The sequence below is a fragment of the Setaria italica genome, chromosome VII (assembly GCF_000263155.2).
Source record: "Setaria italica strain Yugu1 chromosome VII, Setaria_italica_v2.0, whole genome shotgun sequence".
NCBI lineage: Eukaryota > Viridiplantae > Streptophyta > Magnoliopsida > Poales > Poaceae > Setaria > Setaria italica.
In genome coordinates this window covers 26,294,903-26,314,127 of record NC_028456.1, presented here as the reverse complement: position 1 = coordinate 26,314,127, position 19,225 = coordinate 26,294,903, and the positions used below count along the sequence as shown (strand labels likewise).

The 19,225-nt window shown below is 45.8% G+C and overlaps 3 protein-coding genes and 1 long non-coding RNA gene across 4 annotated transcripts in view; 1 reads left to right on the top strand and 3 right to left on the bottom strand.

The window, feature by feature from the left end:
• Window positions 1–536: 536 nt before the first annotated feature.
• LOC101755346 lies at window positions 537–2,407 on the bottom strand. The gene is made up of 2 exons (XR_215550.2): window positions 2,041–2,407; window positions 537–737 (listed from the first exon to the last, which is right to left on the bottom strand). It is a non-coding gene; the product is annotated as an uncharacterized LOC101755346 (long non-coding RNA).
• Window positions 2,408–5,684: 3,277 nt separating this feature from the next.
• LOC101757130 (cationic amino acid transporter 6, chloroplastic) lies at window positions 5,685–8,841 on the top strand. The gene is made up of 4 exons (XM_022828539.1): window positions 5,685–6,086; window positions 6,453–6,675; window positions 6,979–7,541; window positions 8,303–8,841. Exons 1-4 carry the CDS (start codon window positions 5,729–5,731, stop codon window positions 8,839–8,841), a joined length of 1,683 nt encoding a protein of 560 aa, XP_022684274.1. The 5' UTR covers window positions 5,685–5,728.
• Window positions 8,842–11,626: 2,785 nt separating this feature from the next.
• Window positions 11,627–12,594, bottom strand: LOC101754943 (actin cytoskeleton-regulatory complex protein pan1). Its single transcript, XM_004976358.2, has one exon. It carries the CDS (start codon window positions 12,463–12,465, stop codon window positions 11,845–11,847), a length of 621 nt encoding a protein of 206 aa, XP_004976415.1. The 5' UTR covers window positions 12,466–12,594; the 3' UTR covers window positions 11,627–11,844.
• A 1,396-nt stretch (window positions 12,595–13,990) lies between these two features.
• Window positions 13,991–19,225, bottom strand: part of LOC101754536 (nucleolin) — a gene marked incomplete in the record, with an annotated part of 7,096 nt that continues 1,861 nt past the window's right edge. Inside the window, 10 exon segments of the mRNA XM_012847719.3 lie at window positions 13,991–16,766; window positions 16,973–17,072; window positions 17,155–17,231; window positions 17,322–17,416; window positions 17,499–17,605; window positions 17,690–18,009; window positions 18,128–18,434; window positions 18,539–18,760; window positions 18,885–19,124; window positions 19,199–19,219. Of these exon segments, the coding sequence (XP_012703173.1) occupies window positions 16,974–17,072; window positions 17,155–17,231; window positions 17,322–17,416; window positions 17,499–17,605; window positions 17,690–18,009; window positions 18,128–18,434; window positions 18,539–18,760; window positions 18,885–19,124; window positions 19,199–19,219 (1,488 nt within the window).

The window sequence follows — 19,225 nt, the reverse complement described above, 5'->3', positions numbered from 1 at the left end:
AAGCACGTCGTCCACCAAGTCGGCAACCTCTCCACCGAGGTCAGAGATATTGGGATTCGAACCCAAACTTTTGGGATAAGATGTGATCATCCGGTACAGTTGACCGTAGTGTGGTTTGTTGCATGTTCCTCGGAATATTATACATGTTTCATCGAAACATCAAGAGCTATGGGGTAACAGCTCGGCACCAAGATCTACGGCGCCAAGCTTAGCACCATCGACACTGGCGCCAAGCCCCTTACCATGTCAGCACTCACGTCACCGACGGCGCAACGACCTTGGCACCAAAACCCTCTTGCGCCAAGACGTGTAAGTTTAACATCAGCGTGGATGGCGCCAAGCTAAGGGTACAAATTTTGAAATGTTTCCGCCAGAGACCTATTCGTGAGAATCTTATAAAAAAAAGGCTAAAAAAAAGTCGGCAGCAACCATCCATCCATTTGCTGTCTTTGACTTTTTTTTCCTGCAGGCAACGAGCATCCATTCGCTTGCATTGACTTTTTTTTCGGGGCACGTGGTTAGAAAGGGGTTAAGAATGGGTGGGAACTTGCAAACTGATATTTGAAGTTCATAAATGTAATACAAAGTTTAGAAACCAAATTGTAAAAGGAAAAATATCCATATACTAATAATTACATTAGAGGTATCATCCATATGTTCATTACAACCGAATACAAAGTTCTCGAAGTAGATCTAAAGCATCACTTGAATATCTTCTCATGAAGCTTTACCGATACCTGTTAAGTATAAATATAAAAATGTAGTCAAAAGTATGAAAGGATACAAAAATAGATATAAATTAGAAGGGAATTGTTGAAATTGCAATTTCAAAATTTAGAATGTTGATTGAAGGCTTTAATTTATTATTACAAGGATGTTATTCGGTAGTGTTGAGGTAGATTTACAAAAATGTTGAAATACAGCAGTCAGAAAAGTTGAACTTGTTATGCAGTAGTGTTGAGGTAGACTTATAGAAATGTTGAAATACAACAATCGTCAAAGTTAAACTTGTTCTTCAATAGTGTTTAGTGTTAAAGTAGCTTTACAGAAATGTTGAAATACAACAATCATGAAAGTTGAACATGATATGCAGTAGTGTTGAGGTATATTTACAGAAATGTTAAAATGCAACAATAAGGAAAGTTAACTTGTAATTCAGTAGTGTTGAAGTAGCTTTACTGAAATACGACAATCAGGAAAGTTGAAATATTTAAGTAATAGTCAGTAAATATGGAGAAATAACTTTATTGTAATGTAGAAAAATTCATAGAAAATGTTAAACAAGATGAACTTGATTGTTGAGCCGGATATATAGAAATGTAGAAATAGTTATTTGAAATGCATTTTCAAAAATGTTGAATATGTTATTCACATATGTTGAAACAAGTTTAGAAATATGTTGAATATAGTTCTTAGGATTGTTGAAATATGGATCTATGAGAATATGACATCTTTATATGCATTACTGTAGTCTAGAATAACTTAACAGTACTTTGAAAAGTCGCACGACACAATGACTTGATGTTACCAGTTCAATGCTCTCTACCTGGGCTGAGATGAACATTCTAGAAATCAGTAAATCACCCTCTTATGCAGCATTGTAAACTGGAACTTAAAATGGAAAATATTCGGTAAATACTTAATACTAAAGGACACATGAAAAGACCACGCCAACGTGTATCATCAATTCTCATGTAGGCAAACTCAATGATCAGGAAGGAATTATGATACAGGTTCTAAAAATTCTTGAAAGAATAAGGTGGTGGCGGATAGATTATTTAATGAAAAATAATTTCCCATCTCTCATGAACATTCTATCGAACACCTGCTGGGCAGGTTAGTATTCATCCATCTTGGCAGAGCATTTTCACGAACAGGGAGGCGGTGATTAGATTACTTACTGATCTAACAAAGCAAGCAAATGAGAGATGAGAGGAAGTAGAATTAATGTTGTGTCGCTGGTAGATTGCGACATTCGAGAACAGCAAGATGCTGTTGATGCAGGGCTGGCATCATGCTCGAGTTGGATAGAAGAGGTACCTCAGGTCCCAAGACGGTGAGAGGGGCACAGGGATCGGCGTGCGGCGGCGGCGCACTGCGCAAAGCTGGGCTCGCGGATGCAGCGTCAGGGCGGCAGCAGCACACGCTGGGGCGCGCGCGAGCAAGAGTGGTGGCAGCCCTGCGCGCAGCGCTGGGGCGGTAGCGGCATGCAGTGAGAGGCGCGACAGCGGCACACGCCAGCGCGCAGCGAGCAGGAGCGGCGGCGACGGCCCCGCGTGCAGCGTTGGCGGTCGGCGGCGACGGCCCCGCGTGCAGCGTTGGCGGTCGGCAGCGGCGGCCCTGCGCGCAGCGAGTAGCGGCGGCGTGCCCGGCGAGCAAGCACAGACGAGCGGAAGATGGGGACGGCTTGAGCATATAGGATAGTAGGGTTGAGGAAACATGGGAGGCATCCAACGGATAGTAATTGATGCACGAATCTCCAACACTGGAAGGCACGTAACAAACGGGCTCCCCGAAGCAAACCAACCATGCCACCATGGTATGCCTTTGGGCTGGGAATGTTTTGGCTGGTCCAAAGTCTTAATGGGCCAAGGCGTACACAAACTGGTATGGGCTGACTATGGGGCCTGGACTGATGATCTTCAAGTTCTGATTTCAGCTCAAAATGATATAAAACTGAAACAAAACTAACCCGGACAGAATTGGTTGGTTCACTTCGCTAGAGGCTAGAGTACTAGACCATTCTTTACGATAAGCAGGATACCATTGCAAAAATGGGGAGCAAATCATCTGATAAAATACATTCTCTAACCAAATGCAGGGGGGAATAATTGAGTAGTTCCCCTCCCTATAAAACTTCTGTGATCTGAAAGAAACACCAACTAAAAAAACTGGGAGCAAATGCCCCTCTCACACATCTCATCACATGTCTACTTAACAGGCATACAATTATCTAGGTGCACAGCACTGCAGTCCAAAACAAAATGCATAAGGTCTCTGACTTGAAGACTAAACAAATCACAATCTTTTCGAATATGCTACATGCATCTTGATCTCTAGTACATCTACGCATGTTAGAAAAAGTGGTATACCCACATGGACATGGGAATGCAGTTTGGCTAGGATATATATATGATATATATGCGCCATGTCATCTTTATCTATTCCAAGGGCAGGCTAGGGGAGCATCAAGCGTGCCTACACCTGTAGCATCTAACCTACGCCTCCCCTTTGTGATTAACAAGGCGATTCCAAATCCGTGCCAAATCAAAGGATTAACAATTGCAAAGTCGCCTCATCTTTCTCCCGAGGCCATCATTATTGGCAGCCTCTGCGAGTGTGCGGCTGCGTGTTCTTCTTTCTCCGGGAACCCCCGTAGTGCCAGCTGCATGCTATACGAGCATCCAAGGCGAATTGTTCCTGTGCCGGCGCAGCCAGCAGATCAGTTGATCTCTACTTGCGCAGCCAGCAGATCAGTTGATCTCTACTTGTTTCTGCAACCTTTTAGCCGTCGAGCTTTTCTCAAGTATTATACGATGTGCGAAGATATGTTCTTCGTAGTAGTGATCTTGATGCTTTCATGCGCATGCAACAGTTCGTCTGTTTATATCTTTCAGACTTTCAGAGCTTCAGAGTAATCATTTTATGCTCTCTGAATCTTTGACTATTCTGGACATCGCCTGGCCTCTCTTTCAAGCCGTCAGATCATTGGTGCTACCCTCCTATGTTATCTTTCTACAGAGATCGCGTACGTCCTTGGAAAAGCTCATCAAGGTTCCCTTCGGAAAAGAAGCTCGTCAGGGTTGGATCACAATACATTGACTCACTTTCAGAGAAGTTTCTTTTCCCTAATATCTCAATCGTTGAACGCTTTTTTTTCAATCCTTTTAACACAATATCTAATTGCTAGGTATAGGATAGGGTTACAGATGTTGCAATACTTAATTGATTTTTAACTGATAATAGTGTTTGCTATTTGCCACAGTTTGTTTCTGCATTTTCTCACTTTTCAGTTCAGCTCTCTGGCATCCTGCCTGTCTTGCAGTAATTGAAAGTTGGTAACTACACATTGATATTGGTACTACTTGCATGAAACAAATTCAAAACGACATCTTCAGGCTGATAAATGATAAGGCCTCCTCCAAAGGTCTAGCTCTAAGCCAGTTAAATTATAGTTTTTACTTCGTGAACAGTAGCAAAAGTGAAGAGCTAGCGCCTGAGGAAGAGATGGTCTCGCACGTTCTCCCACGCATTTCTCTCTCACTGTGTTACGTCTGCTCTCCCTGTTCCTTCTCTCTCCCTCCCTTCTTAGAGCTACCAGCTGTGTCTCTTACTATTGGACACGGCCTAAACATCTTGGAGCAGCCAGCAGCTGACGGCTGCCTGTGGCATGCTCTCCCCCGGGGCCAATTGCAAGTCGACACGTCGCCATGCTATTGCACCTGCTGGTGGCTCGTACATGGTCATTAGTATATTGATGGTCTGATGGTCTCCTGATAGGGCTCATGTAGATTTGACCTCCCTGCTTTGCCAGACCAGGTGTCAACATGAGGGGTACAGGAATCTGTGCTCTACATCCTAGTATTGATTTGATCGCTATTTACAAACAGCCGCAAGATCCATCCACATCTATTACCCGCTGAAAGCCTGAATCCTGTGCCATGTGTGAGCTTCAGTCGAAGCAGCATAGAAAATCCAGGAGCCGTCAGAAATCGCACACCCACACGTACCAGCGAGCTGCTGGTGTATAGGATTAAGGCGGTGTTTGGGAGGAGGAGGCTAAACTTTAGCTCTGTCACATCGGATGTTCGAATACTAATTAGGATGACTAAACATAAGCTAATTGTAAAACTAATTGCAGAACCCCTAGGCTAAATCGCGAGACGAATCTATTAAGCCTAATTCATCCATCATTAGTGAATGGTTACTGTAGCATCACATTGTCAAATCATGGACTAATTAGGCTTAATAGATTCGTCTCGCGATTTAGCCTAGGGGTTGTGTAATTAGTTTTGTAATTAGTCTAGGTTTAATACTCCTAATTAGTGTCCAAACATTCGATGTGACGGGGGCTAAAATTTAGCCCCCTCCTCCCAAACGCCCCCTAAGTAAATGCTGCAGGCGAGTCCAGAATATATGCCTGAATCTGCAACCATCTTTTATTCAGGTATAAGAAATGCATTCGGACGAAGTTACCTAGCGTTTCTCTCCAAGATTTTTCATAGCTTTCAGAGAAGCAGTGGCGCAAGAACAGCATTTCGCGCTGCAGGCATGTGCGTGTGTGGCCTGCGTGGAGTGGTTTTCGAGGCGAACACATGGCTCGCGCACGGACGAACGCACGCACGCTGTGATCCAAGCGGTCGCTGCACAGCGAGCAGCAGCAAGAGACAGGTCCTTGATTTTGAAGCTGCTCCATGCGAGCTAGATACTCCAAGTAGCCAGTAGGCAAAGGGTTTTCCCCAGTTACAGACGGACACAAGCATCCATCCACTACTGGGCTCGGGTGGCTTTGGCTAGGCTTGCTAGCTCGCGAGGGCCCGTACGCCCAAAAAGCTGAACAGGTGCAGAGACCTTCATTGCCCACCGTCCGAGTGCCCAAGAACTTGAATGCTAGCTCTCCTCTATTCTCGTATAAATAGTGGCCGAGATCGATTCGATCGTCCCGGCTACGTCCACCCAGCAAACCACAGAACAAGAAAGGGAGGAGGAGAGAGAGGCGGCTACGCCAATGGCGCTGCGCGACGTGCTGCTGTCGATAGCGCAGACGCCGCACCGGCTGCGGCGGAGGGCGCTGGTGACGTGGACGCCGGCGCAGGAGATGAACGAGGTGCGGGACCGGTCGGGGGCGCGCATGAAGCGGCGGCTCGAGTGGTACGACCTCGTGGCGCTCGGCGTCGGCGGGATGCTCGGCGCGGGGGTCTTCGTCACCACGGGGAGGGTGGCGCGAGACACCGCGGGCGCCGCCGTCTTCGCGTCCTACGTCATCGCCGGCGTCTCCGCGCTGCTGTCGTCCTTCTGCTACGCCGAGTTCTCCGTGCGCTTCCCCGTCGCCGGCGGCGCCTTCAGCTACCTCAGAGTAACGTTCGGTAATAATCCATAAACTCTCTTCCTCATCACGTACCCTACTGGTTTCTCGCTGCCTACAGTTACGTTAAAAAAACTGAAGAACATTCAGCGCTACAGTTTCTTTTGAAACCACGACCGAGATATTATGAGAGAAATAAGTTCCCTGCTAGATGCTGTTCATGTTCTTCCGACAAGTTTTCATGACAAGATTGGATTTGTGTCATCAGAAGGAGTACTTGTAACATATACCTGAAAATTGGAAATGCAATGATCCTTATATGTACCGTAAAGTGTATTAATTAATGTCCGAACAATAAAGGACAACGAGAGAATAGATTGGACAATGGAAGCTTAACGGCTAAACCCCTGTATCCTTATTTTGTCAGGCGAGTTCGTGGGGTTCTTCGGTGGAGCCAACATCCTGATGGAGTACGTGCTGTCGAACGCGGCGGTGGCGAGGAGCTTCACGGACTACCTGGCCTCGACGTTCGGAGTCACGGAGCCCAACGCTTGGAGGATCGTCGTCGACGGCCTCGCCGAGGGGTACAACGCACTGGACGTGCCGGCCGTCGCGCTCATCCTCATCATAACCATATGCCTGTGCTATAGGTAAATGTAGGCACGTTACTAAGCCACTTAATTTCTAGCTAATATCACACATTATGTAATTTTCTCTTCGTTTACATGTGGTTCTGTGTTCTTAGTTCCTATATTTTATGATGAACACACTAGTACAAGTTCTGTGCGTGCATGACTTGCTATCAGTGCGATACTCTGATAGATGACATTCTGTTAATTTTTTTTCAACAAGGTTAGCCAGAGATTAGCAAAACACATTTTGCAAAAGAAAAAAAAGAAGAATATATATTGGCATTGAGAGACCAGACTGATTTAATTTGCAACTGTTTGCAGCACCAAGGAGAGCTCGATGCTGAACATGGTGCTCACGGTGTTCCACCTGCTCTTCTTCGCCTTCATCATCGTGGCCGGGCTGTGGAACGGCAGCGCGGGGAACCTGGTGCGGCCGCACGGGCTGGCCCCCTACGGCGTCCGCGGCGTCCTGGACGGCGCGGCCATCGTCTACTTCAGCTACATCGGGTACGACTCGGCGTCGACCATGGCCGAGGAGATCCGGGACCCCGCCCGCGCGCTCCCCGTCGGCATCGCCGGCTCCGTGCTCGTCGTGTCCGCGCTCTACTGCCTCATGTCCCTCACCCTCTGCGCCATGCTGCCCTACAACGAGATATCGGAGACCGCGCCGTTCTCGTCGGCATTCAGGGAGAAGGTGGGGTGGAGGTGGGCGAGCAGCGTGGTCGGCGCCGGCGCGAGCCTCGGCATCGTGGCGTCGCTGCTGGTGGCGATGCTGGGGCAGGCCAGGTACCTGTGCGTTATCGCCAGGGCGCGACTGGTGCCGTCGTGGCTCGCCAAGGTCCACCCTTCTACCGGCACTCCTATGAACGCCACCATCTTTCTAGGTACCCAAACCCAATAAACGCACGCTGCTAAATCTTTCAAACAGCATCATATCGATTTAGACAGCATTTCTTGCAGCATAGGTCAGTGAGTGATTCTTTTGCAATCAAGATGCAGTAGTACTGCTGTGTGCTGAATAGTTGTCTCAAATCTTTCCTGCAAGTCTAATATCAGCATTGGAGCAGAACTGCTTTTTTTAAGTCCCCAATGGGGAGTAGAGTGAGATGGTTAGTGTGAAGATAACTCTATGTATGTGCAAACAAAAAGTATGCTCTAGCAAGTAGTAATGGTTAAAGTCGTAGGCTTATGAACCATTTAACCACAAGCCCCAGAAGATAACTTACAAAAACGGCAGGTATTACGGCGCAAAAAAGAAGATGACTTGCAAAAACAAACCTAGTCTAGACCGAGTGATGCCCATAATAAGCAAACACTATTGCACTAGCTTTTAGGCTTACTTTCGTTTTGACACTCTGCACTCTGATATGGACTTCCAACATTTCTGGGGCAAAGTTCATCTAACAAGTAGTGTCTCCCATGATTGAGATAAACTTATTGTTTCTATAGGTAAAGCAGTTTAAGATAAGTACATGTAACTTTAGTGAGATCAAGGCCATAATGGATGTAAGATCTCGGCAATGGCATAATTCATGCTCATCGCAAGATAATGCAAATTATTTCTAACAAATACATTCCAATGCGCTAGCCAGCATCTTTTTTTGCAGTACTTTCTAATTAACCATCAAGCACTATCGTTGTTCAGGCTTCTGCACTGCATCATTAGCACTCTTCACGGAGCTGCAGACAGTGTTTGAGATGATATCAATCGGGACCCTCCTGGTCTTCTACCTGGTGGCCAACGCGCTCATCTACCACCGGTATGTGAAGGTCGGCGTGAACCGGCCGCTTCATGTCCTACTCTTCATGCTGCTCCTCACGCTGAGCTCTCTCGGCTTCTCCATCTCGAGGAAGATCGATGGGTGGTGCAGATGGGGGATGACATTGTTCGGGGCCATCTCCATAGCAATCACCACAATCTTCCACTGCACAGCACGGCAGGACGTTGCTGGACCACCATCAGAGTGGTCTGTCCCTCTGATGCCGTGGCCTGCTGCTGCATCTGTCTTCCTGAACGTGTTCCTGATAACCACCCTCAAGATGAGGTCCTATCAGAGATTCGGCATCTGGAGCCTTGTGATCATAGTCTTCTATGTATGCTATGGGGTGCACTCTACATACTCTGCAGAAGAAAATGAGGTTGTCAATGCAATGATCCATCATTCAAATCTGGACATATCTTAGCAGTGGCAGGGTAATTATATGCCACAAGTTACATTGGAGGTCAATAGATAGGAATTAGGCCATCTTGGAGATGGTCCCGGGCCTAAAGAAGATGGTGCAAAAGAGAGGCTTACTTCTGCTTTAGGTTAATCCTCCTTTTCCTGCTTTTGTGCTTGCTGATTGGCCCAAAACTATTGGCATGTACTTATTTTTTTCTCAAGGTGTATATGCAGGATTGTGCAAGGCATGTGTATGTTTGACCAAAGACCTGAATTTATCTATTTTCACCACTACAAATGGCTATGCAAGAAAACAGGAAACTATCAAACTTCAGCAGAATGATTGATTTGCCCCAGCTAGAAATTGCTTTCAGGTGCAACTACTTGCAGATGGAACAGGAGATGAGGACACAAAACAAGATAATCATACCCAAATTTACTGGAAAGTATACTCCTAAATAATGCACAAGATTTCATGTGTACTTCAGAAAAATCACTATTAATGAAACGTGGGAAGCTAAAGTTAAAAGATGTTCCTTTTCTATTTAACTCAGATCATGGAGAGAAATAGAGGAAACTGAGGTGCACATTCTGTGTTCAGAGTAACTAATGATGATATTTCACTTACACTATTTCTGTAACCATAGAGCAAGGATTCACACGGATAGCATTAACACATGTATACCATTCACCTTTCATGTAATACAGTTTGATGCCTAAATGTTAGTTACTCACCAAGAACGAACAGGTCATATGTGCACATCCTCCACTGGTCCAAGAAAAGATGTCAACTAGAGTAGAATTCTTAATGTAATACTGTGGGGGCAGTCTTTCCCCCACTGGCTGAGTGTTTTTTTAGAATTCTCACAAACAGCCATGGCAGAAATGTTCAGTTTTAAGAACTGAATAACTATCGTTCATGTTATAAATAAAAGAAAGAGACACCATAAATATCTCAAAAGATACATCATTCATGCAAAAGAAGAGCATGATCATGGTATATTACACACAAAGGACATGAGAGATGAAAATATTCAGTAGACTAGGCTTTTAAATAATGTTATCCGATAAACCTAGATAATGCTTCTTATACAGAACCATATCAAAAATTGAAGGACCACACATGATGGAATGCGGTAGTAAAGCCAAACATCATGGAGCGAGTTCCTGCTTTCAAATCAGCGTGCATCGAGTCAATGTGCATACCTCAATTTTCATTTGCTGATGCTAATCTCAAGTGGTAGCCCAATTGTCGAACAGCACAGTTTAGCTAAAGGAGTGGATGCCAGCATAAGGACCACATCCTATGATGGTGGTCCTAGATCATATTTAAGTGGTGTCCTCATCCGCACCAAATCCGCTGACACCAAATGGAACCGTTAGATTGAGGTAGTGGACAGATACAACCTTTCCTGTATAAATTTATAGTACTCGGAAAACTTTCAAGTACCCATTTAGTGTGCTCACTGGATAAGAAGATTCTAAACAGTAACAAGATAACTGTAGCAGGTCGCGGGATATCTTAAGTTCCAAACTATTGCCATTCAGATAACTGAAAAGCATCTGCCCTTCTCTCTAAGAAAGAAAGTGCATACAGCAAATGTGAGTAATATGTGACAAAAAGGATAAGTATCATCTAAAACATAAAATCTACTGAAAAAACAGGGAGCAAAAAATGTCATTGATCAGCAATGGACAAAATCATGCACACATGCACATGCAGAAACATTTTGGAAAGGAACAGGAATGAAAGGAGAAACACAACAGCAGCAGAACTGTGTTGTTCACAGAAATAGAAATAATTAATAAGACAGAATACATTATCCAGAGAATATATTTTCCTTAACAAAAGTTGGTCAATAAAGGATAAAAATGAAGGTTGGGATAATAGCCTATAAGCACCGCAATGAATCTCGATGAAGCATCTATAACCAACATAAACCATTCATCCGGCTAAGCGAACATATTCACATTTGATACCATGCAAATTTTAAAGTAAAACATGTCATAAAGAATAACCTCAATATATAAAGAAGAAAATTTAGAATCCATCTTCTTCAATTTCCTAATACCTGTATGTAAAAGAAGTGAACACAAACGTTTGTCTCTGGTAACTTTGTACAGAAATCTTCATGTGTCTATCAGAGGTTCCTTGAGGATTTTGGCTTGGGTACCAGTAATTGTTCAAAGTGTATACGTGTTGCAGCAATCATCAACCCAAGTAATGTTAATGTGTAGGTTTCAGGGTATCAATATTGCCTGATCCTTTTCCCATATGTAATTGCTTGAAAGGGTCACTAAAATACATCCACCTTCAGGATAGGGTTATATTCATTCAGGATAGTGAGTTTCTTCAGTTGTCCAATTGAATATGCTGAATATTCAGCTCCACGAAGTGAAAACTCAAGCAGAACTAAAAAGGACTCTGCTGGGACGTGACTGAAAATGAAACCTCGGTACGACTGTCTCAAAGCATATAGGTTGGCCCAATCATCTAAGTAACACCCCCCTCCCCAGTAGTGAGTTCATTCAGTATTTCAGTGTCTTAACAGAAAAGTTGTTAACAAACAACATCCCCAGTTCATTCTTTTGGTTCCTGTACATTCGATTTCTTACGCAAAAGGTGACAAAGGTTTTCATGATGTATGTCTGTAAGTGAAAAGTGTGTTCTTCCTTCTCAAGTAAATAAAAGACCAGGTACCCCAAACACAATTGTCATCAATATTCAACGTTCTAGAGCTCTTATCTTATCAGGAGTGTATGTTACTTTTTTTTCAGAACATAGAATTTAACAAATTCAGGCAAAATAGACATGAAAAGGGGAAGGTAACTGTTCCTCTTCCATAAGAAACGCTCTTTTAAGCAATACAAGACTGCAAAGCACTAAGATTTGTCCACTTCAACTACATCACAGATCCATCACAGCTACTACATATGAACAGCTCTAAGAAACTCCTAAACACGGGCCAGTACGAAACGAGGAGAAGCAAGAAAACTTGAGAGGAGACACCTTAGCGCCACCACTTTACTCCAAGGCGTCGACGATGCGGCCCACGAGCGCGTCCATGAGCCTTCGCTGCGCATCAAGGTGCCTGAGCGCCATCTCCATCCGCATCCTCTGCGCCTCCCTGGCGGCCTCCATCCTCCTCTCCTCCGCCCGCAGAAACCCCTCTCCGATGGCCCTCAGCGCCCCCACCACGTCGCTCAGTCCATCCTCGTCCCCGGCATCGTCCCGCCGCCTCTTCCTGGGCGGGGAGGCGGGAGGGGAAGGGGGAGACGGCGGGGAAACCGCCGGCGGTGGCGATGGGGACAGCGACGGGGACCGGGACTGCGACTTGGAGAAGAAGGGCGGCGAAGGTCCGTCGAGGAGATCGATGGCGTCGAGGAGCGGGCAGGGGCGGCGGCGGCTGGATCGGAGGCGGCGGCGGAGCTTCTCGACCTTGTGGCGGCACTGCCTAGCGGTCTTGGACGGGGCGGCGGCGGCCACGGCGGCCCAGTCGGCGGAGGTGAGGTGCTCCCGGCCGACGGCGAGGCGGCGCGCCGTGTAGGCCCGCGCGACGGCGAGGGTCTCGTCGGTCGTCCAGCACGGGGGCGGCACGCGGCGGCCGGAGGCGGGGGCGGGGGGAGAAGGGGAAGAGGAGACCATGGTGGTGGTGGGGGTGGACCTGGTGGGGATGGCGAGGCGGTGGTGGAGGAGAGGACGGCATGGTGTGGTGGTTATAACGGAAGGAGGCGTTCCCCTTGGGCGGCCAACAGGTGGCGGTGGGCGCACGCGGGCGGCGGTGGGCGGCAGCGGCGGCGGCGCCAACCGCGGGGCGTGGGGGCACCTTCCTTGACCGACACCCCCGCGCGCGGCGCGGGCCGTGCGACTCGTAAAATTTCGCGGTGGGCTCCCGTCCCGTCCCCGCCTTCTCGGCCGCTGGGCGCGCGGCTGCGATGCGTCGCCAACGGGCGCGGCGGCCGTCGGATCACGGGCGAGCCGTGGATCCTCTCTTCTCCATCCATGGCTGCCTTGCCGCGGCCTCCTCTCGGATTAAAGTTTTTTTCCGGGGGCGAAGTGGAATTGTGTCCTCTGCGGTGAGCGAGCGGTGGTCACGTCGTGCGATTGGCCGCGCGCGGCGGCATGCGGCGCCGTGCGACCTGGGGGTAGCGTGCGGCAGCGGCAAGGCGACTCGCGGGGGCCTCGGCGTGCCCGGAGGGGCCGTGTGCGACCAAGCGAACCGACGAGCGGGGGGCGGCGACGCCGACGCCGACGCGGCGTGGCCAAAGCACAGGGGGGCGACGTAACGTGCCGCGTCCGCGTTTTCCGCGCGGTGCGGCTGGTTGCCCACGGTTGACACGGGCCCCGGTGGAAAGGCCGGCGGCGGCTGCGGCGGCCGCCTGCGTGGGTTTGACGCGGGGGCGGCACGGCGTGCGGCGGCCGCCACGCCGTTGCTTGTGTGGTCGCGTGACGCCGCCGGGACCCAGCCGCGTGGAACGTCGAGCGCATGGAGGCGGGAAAGCGCTAGGCCTGCCGCGTATACGGCGTAGCACGCGGCGGGGAGAGCGGTCCGGCTTGTCGAAGTAGCCTAGCAGCTCCGCTCGAGTTAGCCATTACCGGCCAGCTTCAAAAACTCACGACAAATTGGGCATATGCGATGCCAATAGTCCAATAGAGAACGGTCCGTATCATTTAGCCAATGAAAAAAAATGTATTCCTTTGTACTCTCTGGGTTTAAATATAGTGTTTACTAAACGTCATAAATTTAAATTTAAAAATCGAAAAGGTACTCCGGATGTATATAGTTTTACTTATACACTTAGATACATACGGTGTATGTCTAGATGCGTAATAACATCTATAAACAAAAAAAAGCTAAAACAACCTACAATTTCGAGGAACGGAGAGAGTACAAAATAAACATTAGTATACATACATAAATAAACAGAAGAACATGAGCAGAAGGCATAGAAGACCACAGCACCCAAGACTGTCAATGCGCATAGCTCATCAGCTATGCCTCCAGTTGAGGAACATGGGCAGAAGGCATATAGACCACAGCACATAAGACTGTCAATGCGTAGAGCTCCCCAGCTACATCTCGTCAGGGCAGACGCACGGCGTGGCTAATTAAAACGCTAAAAAACACACCCAACGGAGAATAGCACAATCACATTCACGCGTGACAGAATCAGTGTATCTCCGTACGATCTTTCTTACAAGCAAATAATGTTTTGTACATTTAGTCCGTTCCAGTGTTACGAGTGTTCTTACACAAGCTCAAATCAGGAACATGAAGGCAATACAACAAAGCTATCATATCAAGCGGTTTAACAAACCAACCTGGCAGCATAAGACTGCCATCCAACACAAAAATAACATAACCTGTTCGAAGCTCAAATGCTTGTCTTCAGGGAAGAATGCTTCTGGCTACAATTCTCAAAGCGCTCAAAGAAACAGGATAATTTAAGAAACACAAATCTGGCAGCAGCATTAGATAGCCATCCAACAACAACAACAAAAAAATCGCATTACCTGTTTGAAGCTCAATGCTTGTCTGGAGGAAAGAATGCTGCTGGCTACAGTTCTCGAAACACTCAAAAAACAGGATACTTTAAGCCAGGTTAGCATGAAAACCAAGGAACAACATCAAAACTACCATGCCAAGTTTAAGAGACCGAATGTTAGCATGCCAGGCAAGACAGAGAAAACAATAAGCATCAACTTCTCTGATAATAACATCACTACAAATATGAGAACCAACTGGACAAAAGCAATGGAATTGTGCTCAGGCACTCAAATGGTCAGATTGGTTGCCAATGGCGCAGGCTAACAATTCTGGAACAGATAATGATATATTTGGCAGCTTGTTCTGACTTCAGAGCATCTTAATGTTGAGTGCATAATTAAATAGTTAAGACTAAGCAATGTTCTCTTTGTGTTTGCTCGAACAATTGAGGAGAAATATTCAAGACCCTTCAGTTCAGAACTTGAATGTATCTTGTGCTTACTATTTTCAAGAAAAATATTTCCTTCACATCCTGATTTCAGATCCCTCATCCTTGCCCCGTAAATAAAAAACAATCTCCATCTAACCCTTGTTTTTCAAAAGGGCACCAAATCAACCAGTCACAAGGTGCTGATTCCCACGTACTGCTCCCCTGTATCCAAATTCAGTGATGCCATTGCATGTGGCTGATTTAATTATTCCTTCCATGCACTATTGGCAATCAAACATAGTTTTGCTATCTCATAGCACCATAACCAATTTCCTTTATTAAATCCTATTCCAGCAATTACTTAACATGAGCAACAACAATAATCGGCAAGTACCATCAATAAGCACACAAAATGGCTGTTCCTGAATACTGAAATAGCCATCTCAGAGCTGCCTCTTCAATTAAACTAAATACAGGCGTATCTTCCAACCCAGCGCCACCACGGGAAAAATGTAATTTCCAAAAACCAGTTCAAGGCCAAAAATGTCTCGACCTCAGGATCCAATAATGTTATTGAAACTAGTTCAATCGATAAAATAAACTAAGTTGGTGCATGTGATTTTCTTGTTATGACAAAAGGATAGAACCAGCTGGTATAAGTTTGCTTAGGTTTAAGCTCTCTGCAGTTAGCTGGTATCCGTATCTTTCAAGCACTAGTTACTGTTGAAACACAGCATACCTTGGTTAACTTATAAAGTAGACTCTTAGCACAGCAACACATCTTTTGATAGAAACAATCTATGCAAAACAATTATGTAAGTATCAGAAATTTAACCTATCAAATATATCCCCCATCCCCCATATTATGGGCTGAAAGCCCAGCTTGTTTGGTTCTGACCCTGGGCCAGGCAACCTCCTCCAGGCAGCACAGAGAGCCGAAGGCTCATGAAATCGCGTGCCTGGATTGGCTGACTGAACCAAGCAGCTTTTCCAGGGTCTGAAGCAACAAGCCCTGAGTGTTCCGAGACTGAGGGACAGACTAAATGCTATGCCGTAGACCATGGTAAAAAAGTATGTCATAGAAATTAATGGTGTCAGATAAACCAAACTTTTTCTGTAACTTGATCAGTTAGTGTGTTATGCCTCCAGCAAGATTCTTGAAGCTTGCAATCATCCAATGTCCCACTAAGCTCAAAATGGTTATTAACTCATGCTCCATATAGCAGTTCAAAGAAATTTCACGGATGGTGGGTGATCAAACCAGGCTGGTCAGTATTGCACTGCTTGTTTTTTTACCTGGTGCCTTGTGTAATGTGTTCTATATAGTCAAAAGCATCACAGGGCTATACTCAAATTTCAAATGTCCTTTTGCTGCAAATTCTGTTATCTTAAACTTTGGGGAAGCCAAAGCAACTGCTTGGTGAAAGAAATGCATCAGCCACACAAGCGGTTTCTCTCAAGTTTTGGCAACCAATAAAACCATGGAATCCAACATGGAATGGGTCCAGAATTTAGGTCTGACCAATCAACATTCTGTCCAAATATTGATCCTCTAGAGAACAGGTGAAGCATGCTAAGAAGAGGAGGTTTTCAGAAACTAGCAGCCTTACAACAAGCACTGCTTGTAAAGCTTCATTTGTAAGCTGATCTTTGGCCAGCACATCACAAGATGGAATCTCCAAAAACCTTGAATTGCAGAAACTACCTCAAAGTACACTCCATATCTGTCTCAATAAGGTTATAGAAACACTGGAAGTAAATATGTCGAAACACTTATAAAATACCATAGCTGGCCCTTATGTTCATAACTCTTGACCAAATAAAGCAAATCCTTACATTACATAAACAAGCCAGAACATCCTCCGGACTACTGCTTCAACCAACTTGATGTCTCTGGCTTCTTTGAACATGTCGTATTTGAAAACATTGCCCGCACTTGAGTACTTGGCACTTCTTTTCAGATCTGTAAGCCTCAAATTCAGAAGCTCCATAAAATGCAGGCCTACACCAACTCCTACGATGCCAAATCTGTTCCACAAAGACGATGCGATGCCAAATCTATGTCATTAAAGTAATTCATGGTTGATCCAGACTTCCATGTCTTTGACACACAGGGAAACATTTGCCATCCCCAACAAATTAGCACCATGATGTGGAGAGAAAGCGAAAGGGGGAGAGGTGAAAATAATTTATGCACAATGAAACAAACTTGGGGAAAAAGAAGAGATTTGCACCTTAGTAATATGAACTGGAACCGCTACCCCCATAGTAGCCACCACTGCTGCTACCCAAATTACGGCCCGAGTAAAGTGATGAATATGAACTCCCACCAACCTGGCCAAATGGAAAATTCAAATGAATTTGAGGAAACAAAAAAATAGTAGAAAAAATGAGTTGATATTTCAAATATACTCACATCAGATCCACGAGATGTGTAGCTACCACTGTAACTTGATGAGTACATTCCACCAGCATCACCACCGCTAGCAGAACCTGCTAGAGTTGAATGCAAATTGACATGAAAATTGAAATAAGTGAATGACCAAAAGTGCCTAACAGATAATAGAGCCTTCAAGACTATACCTCCATAGCCCATGCCATGACGGCTGCTGCCATAGGCTGAATCATGACCAGAAATTGATCGGCTGCCACTATATCCCACATGTGATCGTCCAGGCCTACAAAGGCAAAAATATGTAGCATGTTGAATAGAAGAAAATACAAGGCAAAAAGGACTGAAATCTCTAAATGTCCACAAACCTCTCACTATATGTATCTCCATACCGAGCACTGCTGCCACCAACATCATAGTCTAAACGTGCCTTGGACTGACGAACACTGATGTCTTGATACCGAGGCGCATCATCCTTGACAGAACATTAACACGATTAGGTTGATTCAGGATCACACAGCACGTTCTGGCCATTTATAAACAAATAAATCGCACTCACCATATCGGCATATGGACGCTTTGATCCAGAAATGGTATCATAATCACGGCCCCGACTCTCCCTATAGGCCGGTAAAGGCCTGTCAAACTTCCCTCCATAACTATCATCAGGATATGCTCGCCTTTCAGAAAGACGGGGAGCACTACGTGGACCTAGGTCTGAATAACCTGATCCACGGGGTGAATAATCATCCCTGAAAGAGGGACGTCTGTCAACTGGAACTCTTGGACTATAGTCAAGTGCAGCTCTGCTCCTTGGAGGAGGAAGTTCATCACGTCTCCCGTATTCTCTCCTTGGACTTTTCTTTGGGTAAACTGGAGCTGTCCACAAATGAAATATGAGAAAATTGTGGTGTTTTATTTCAAAAAGAAAATTGAGATGGGTATAATGCATTGCATTTCAACATAAATGAATCGAGTGCACAAAAAGCCTGCAAACCTGGGGGCCTCCTGTCATAAGATCTCTCTGGAGGGGGCAAACGCCTAGCTCTATCTGGCATTGACATAACAGGCCGCCTATCTCTAATGTCAACGGGCCTCTTCAACGGATGGCTCCTGATGGGCGGTAAGCGGCTGACAGCAGGGCGAACAAGACGTGGCGGAGGCCTGCGAGGTGGAGGAGGTCGAGCATACGGTAAACGGCCACCTCGGGAAGCAGCATGTCCAACTCTAAAATTTCCTCTTAATCCATGCTTCATTCTAGGAGGTCGTTGTAGTGGCCGCGACAATCTAGCTCTTACTTTTGCCTGGACCAGAGTTTTACTCATTAGAATGACTTGCACAAAAAACATAGCATTCAAAAAGTAGAGAATATTTAAAAGGGTGCTGCAAATATAGTCACAAAACAGACCTTGTGATCGCCTTCCCCAATCTCAGAATTACTTATCCCTTCAGCACATGCAACAGCATTATCATGAGTATCAAAGGTAACAAACCCAAAATCCTTTCTCTTGGCAGCTGGCATGTTTCGAGCAAGCTCCACTTTCTCAATAGCTCCATACCTTTTGAGATATTTCTTAACACGGTCTTCATCCCATGAGGGAGGAAGGCCGTCAATAAATACAGTTCGGACCTGAATCATAAACAACAGAAATTTGGATGCAACAACTTTAATGATGAGTGGTTATAAATTGAAACTACTCTAATGGACAATCCAAGTTAGGTACAAATAGCTAATGGACAAAATAAGTAGTCACCTGTGCCATTATTTCATCATCAACTTGAGGGTAAGAATCAGCAAAGGAAACCTTTGCACTTCGATCAACTCCAAAGACTACATCCCTCTTCTGCAAAATCCTGAAAGCATCCATTGCTTCAGGTCGAGTGGAAAACTCAAGCAAAGCATAGCCACGATTCATTCCTGGATTATTGGTATCCTCAACCAATAGTAAATCATCAAAATTCTCAACTCCATAACTCTTCAGTTTGTCCTTCAACTGCAAAAGCCAAGACAGGTCATTTCTTCAACAAGATGCAAACAAAAATCACGAAAACAACTCAACCATCTTACATGTTCTTTTGTCCATGTTTTTGCAGA

Coding starts and splice junctions, on each gene's coding strand:
- LOC101757130 (XM_022828539.1), top strand. CDS start 5,729: ATGGCGCTGCGCGACGTGCTGCTGTCGATAGCGCAGACGCCGCACCGG. Junction 6,676..6,978: donor ACCATATGCCTGTGCTATAG/GTAAATGTAGGC, acceptor AACTGTTTGCAG/CACCAAGGAGAGCTCGATGC. Junction 7,542..8,302: donor GAACGCCACCATCTTTCTAG/GTACCCAAACCC, acceptor ATCGTTGTTCAG/GCTTCTGCACTGCATCATTA.
- LOC101754943 (XM_004976358.2), bottom strand. CDS start 12,465: ATGGTCTCCTCTTCCCCTTCTCCCCCCGCCCCCGCCTCCGGCCGCCGC.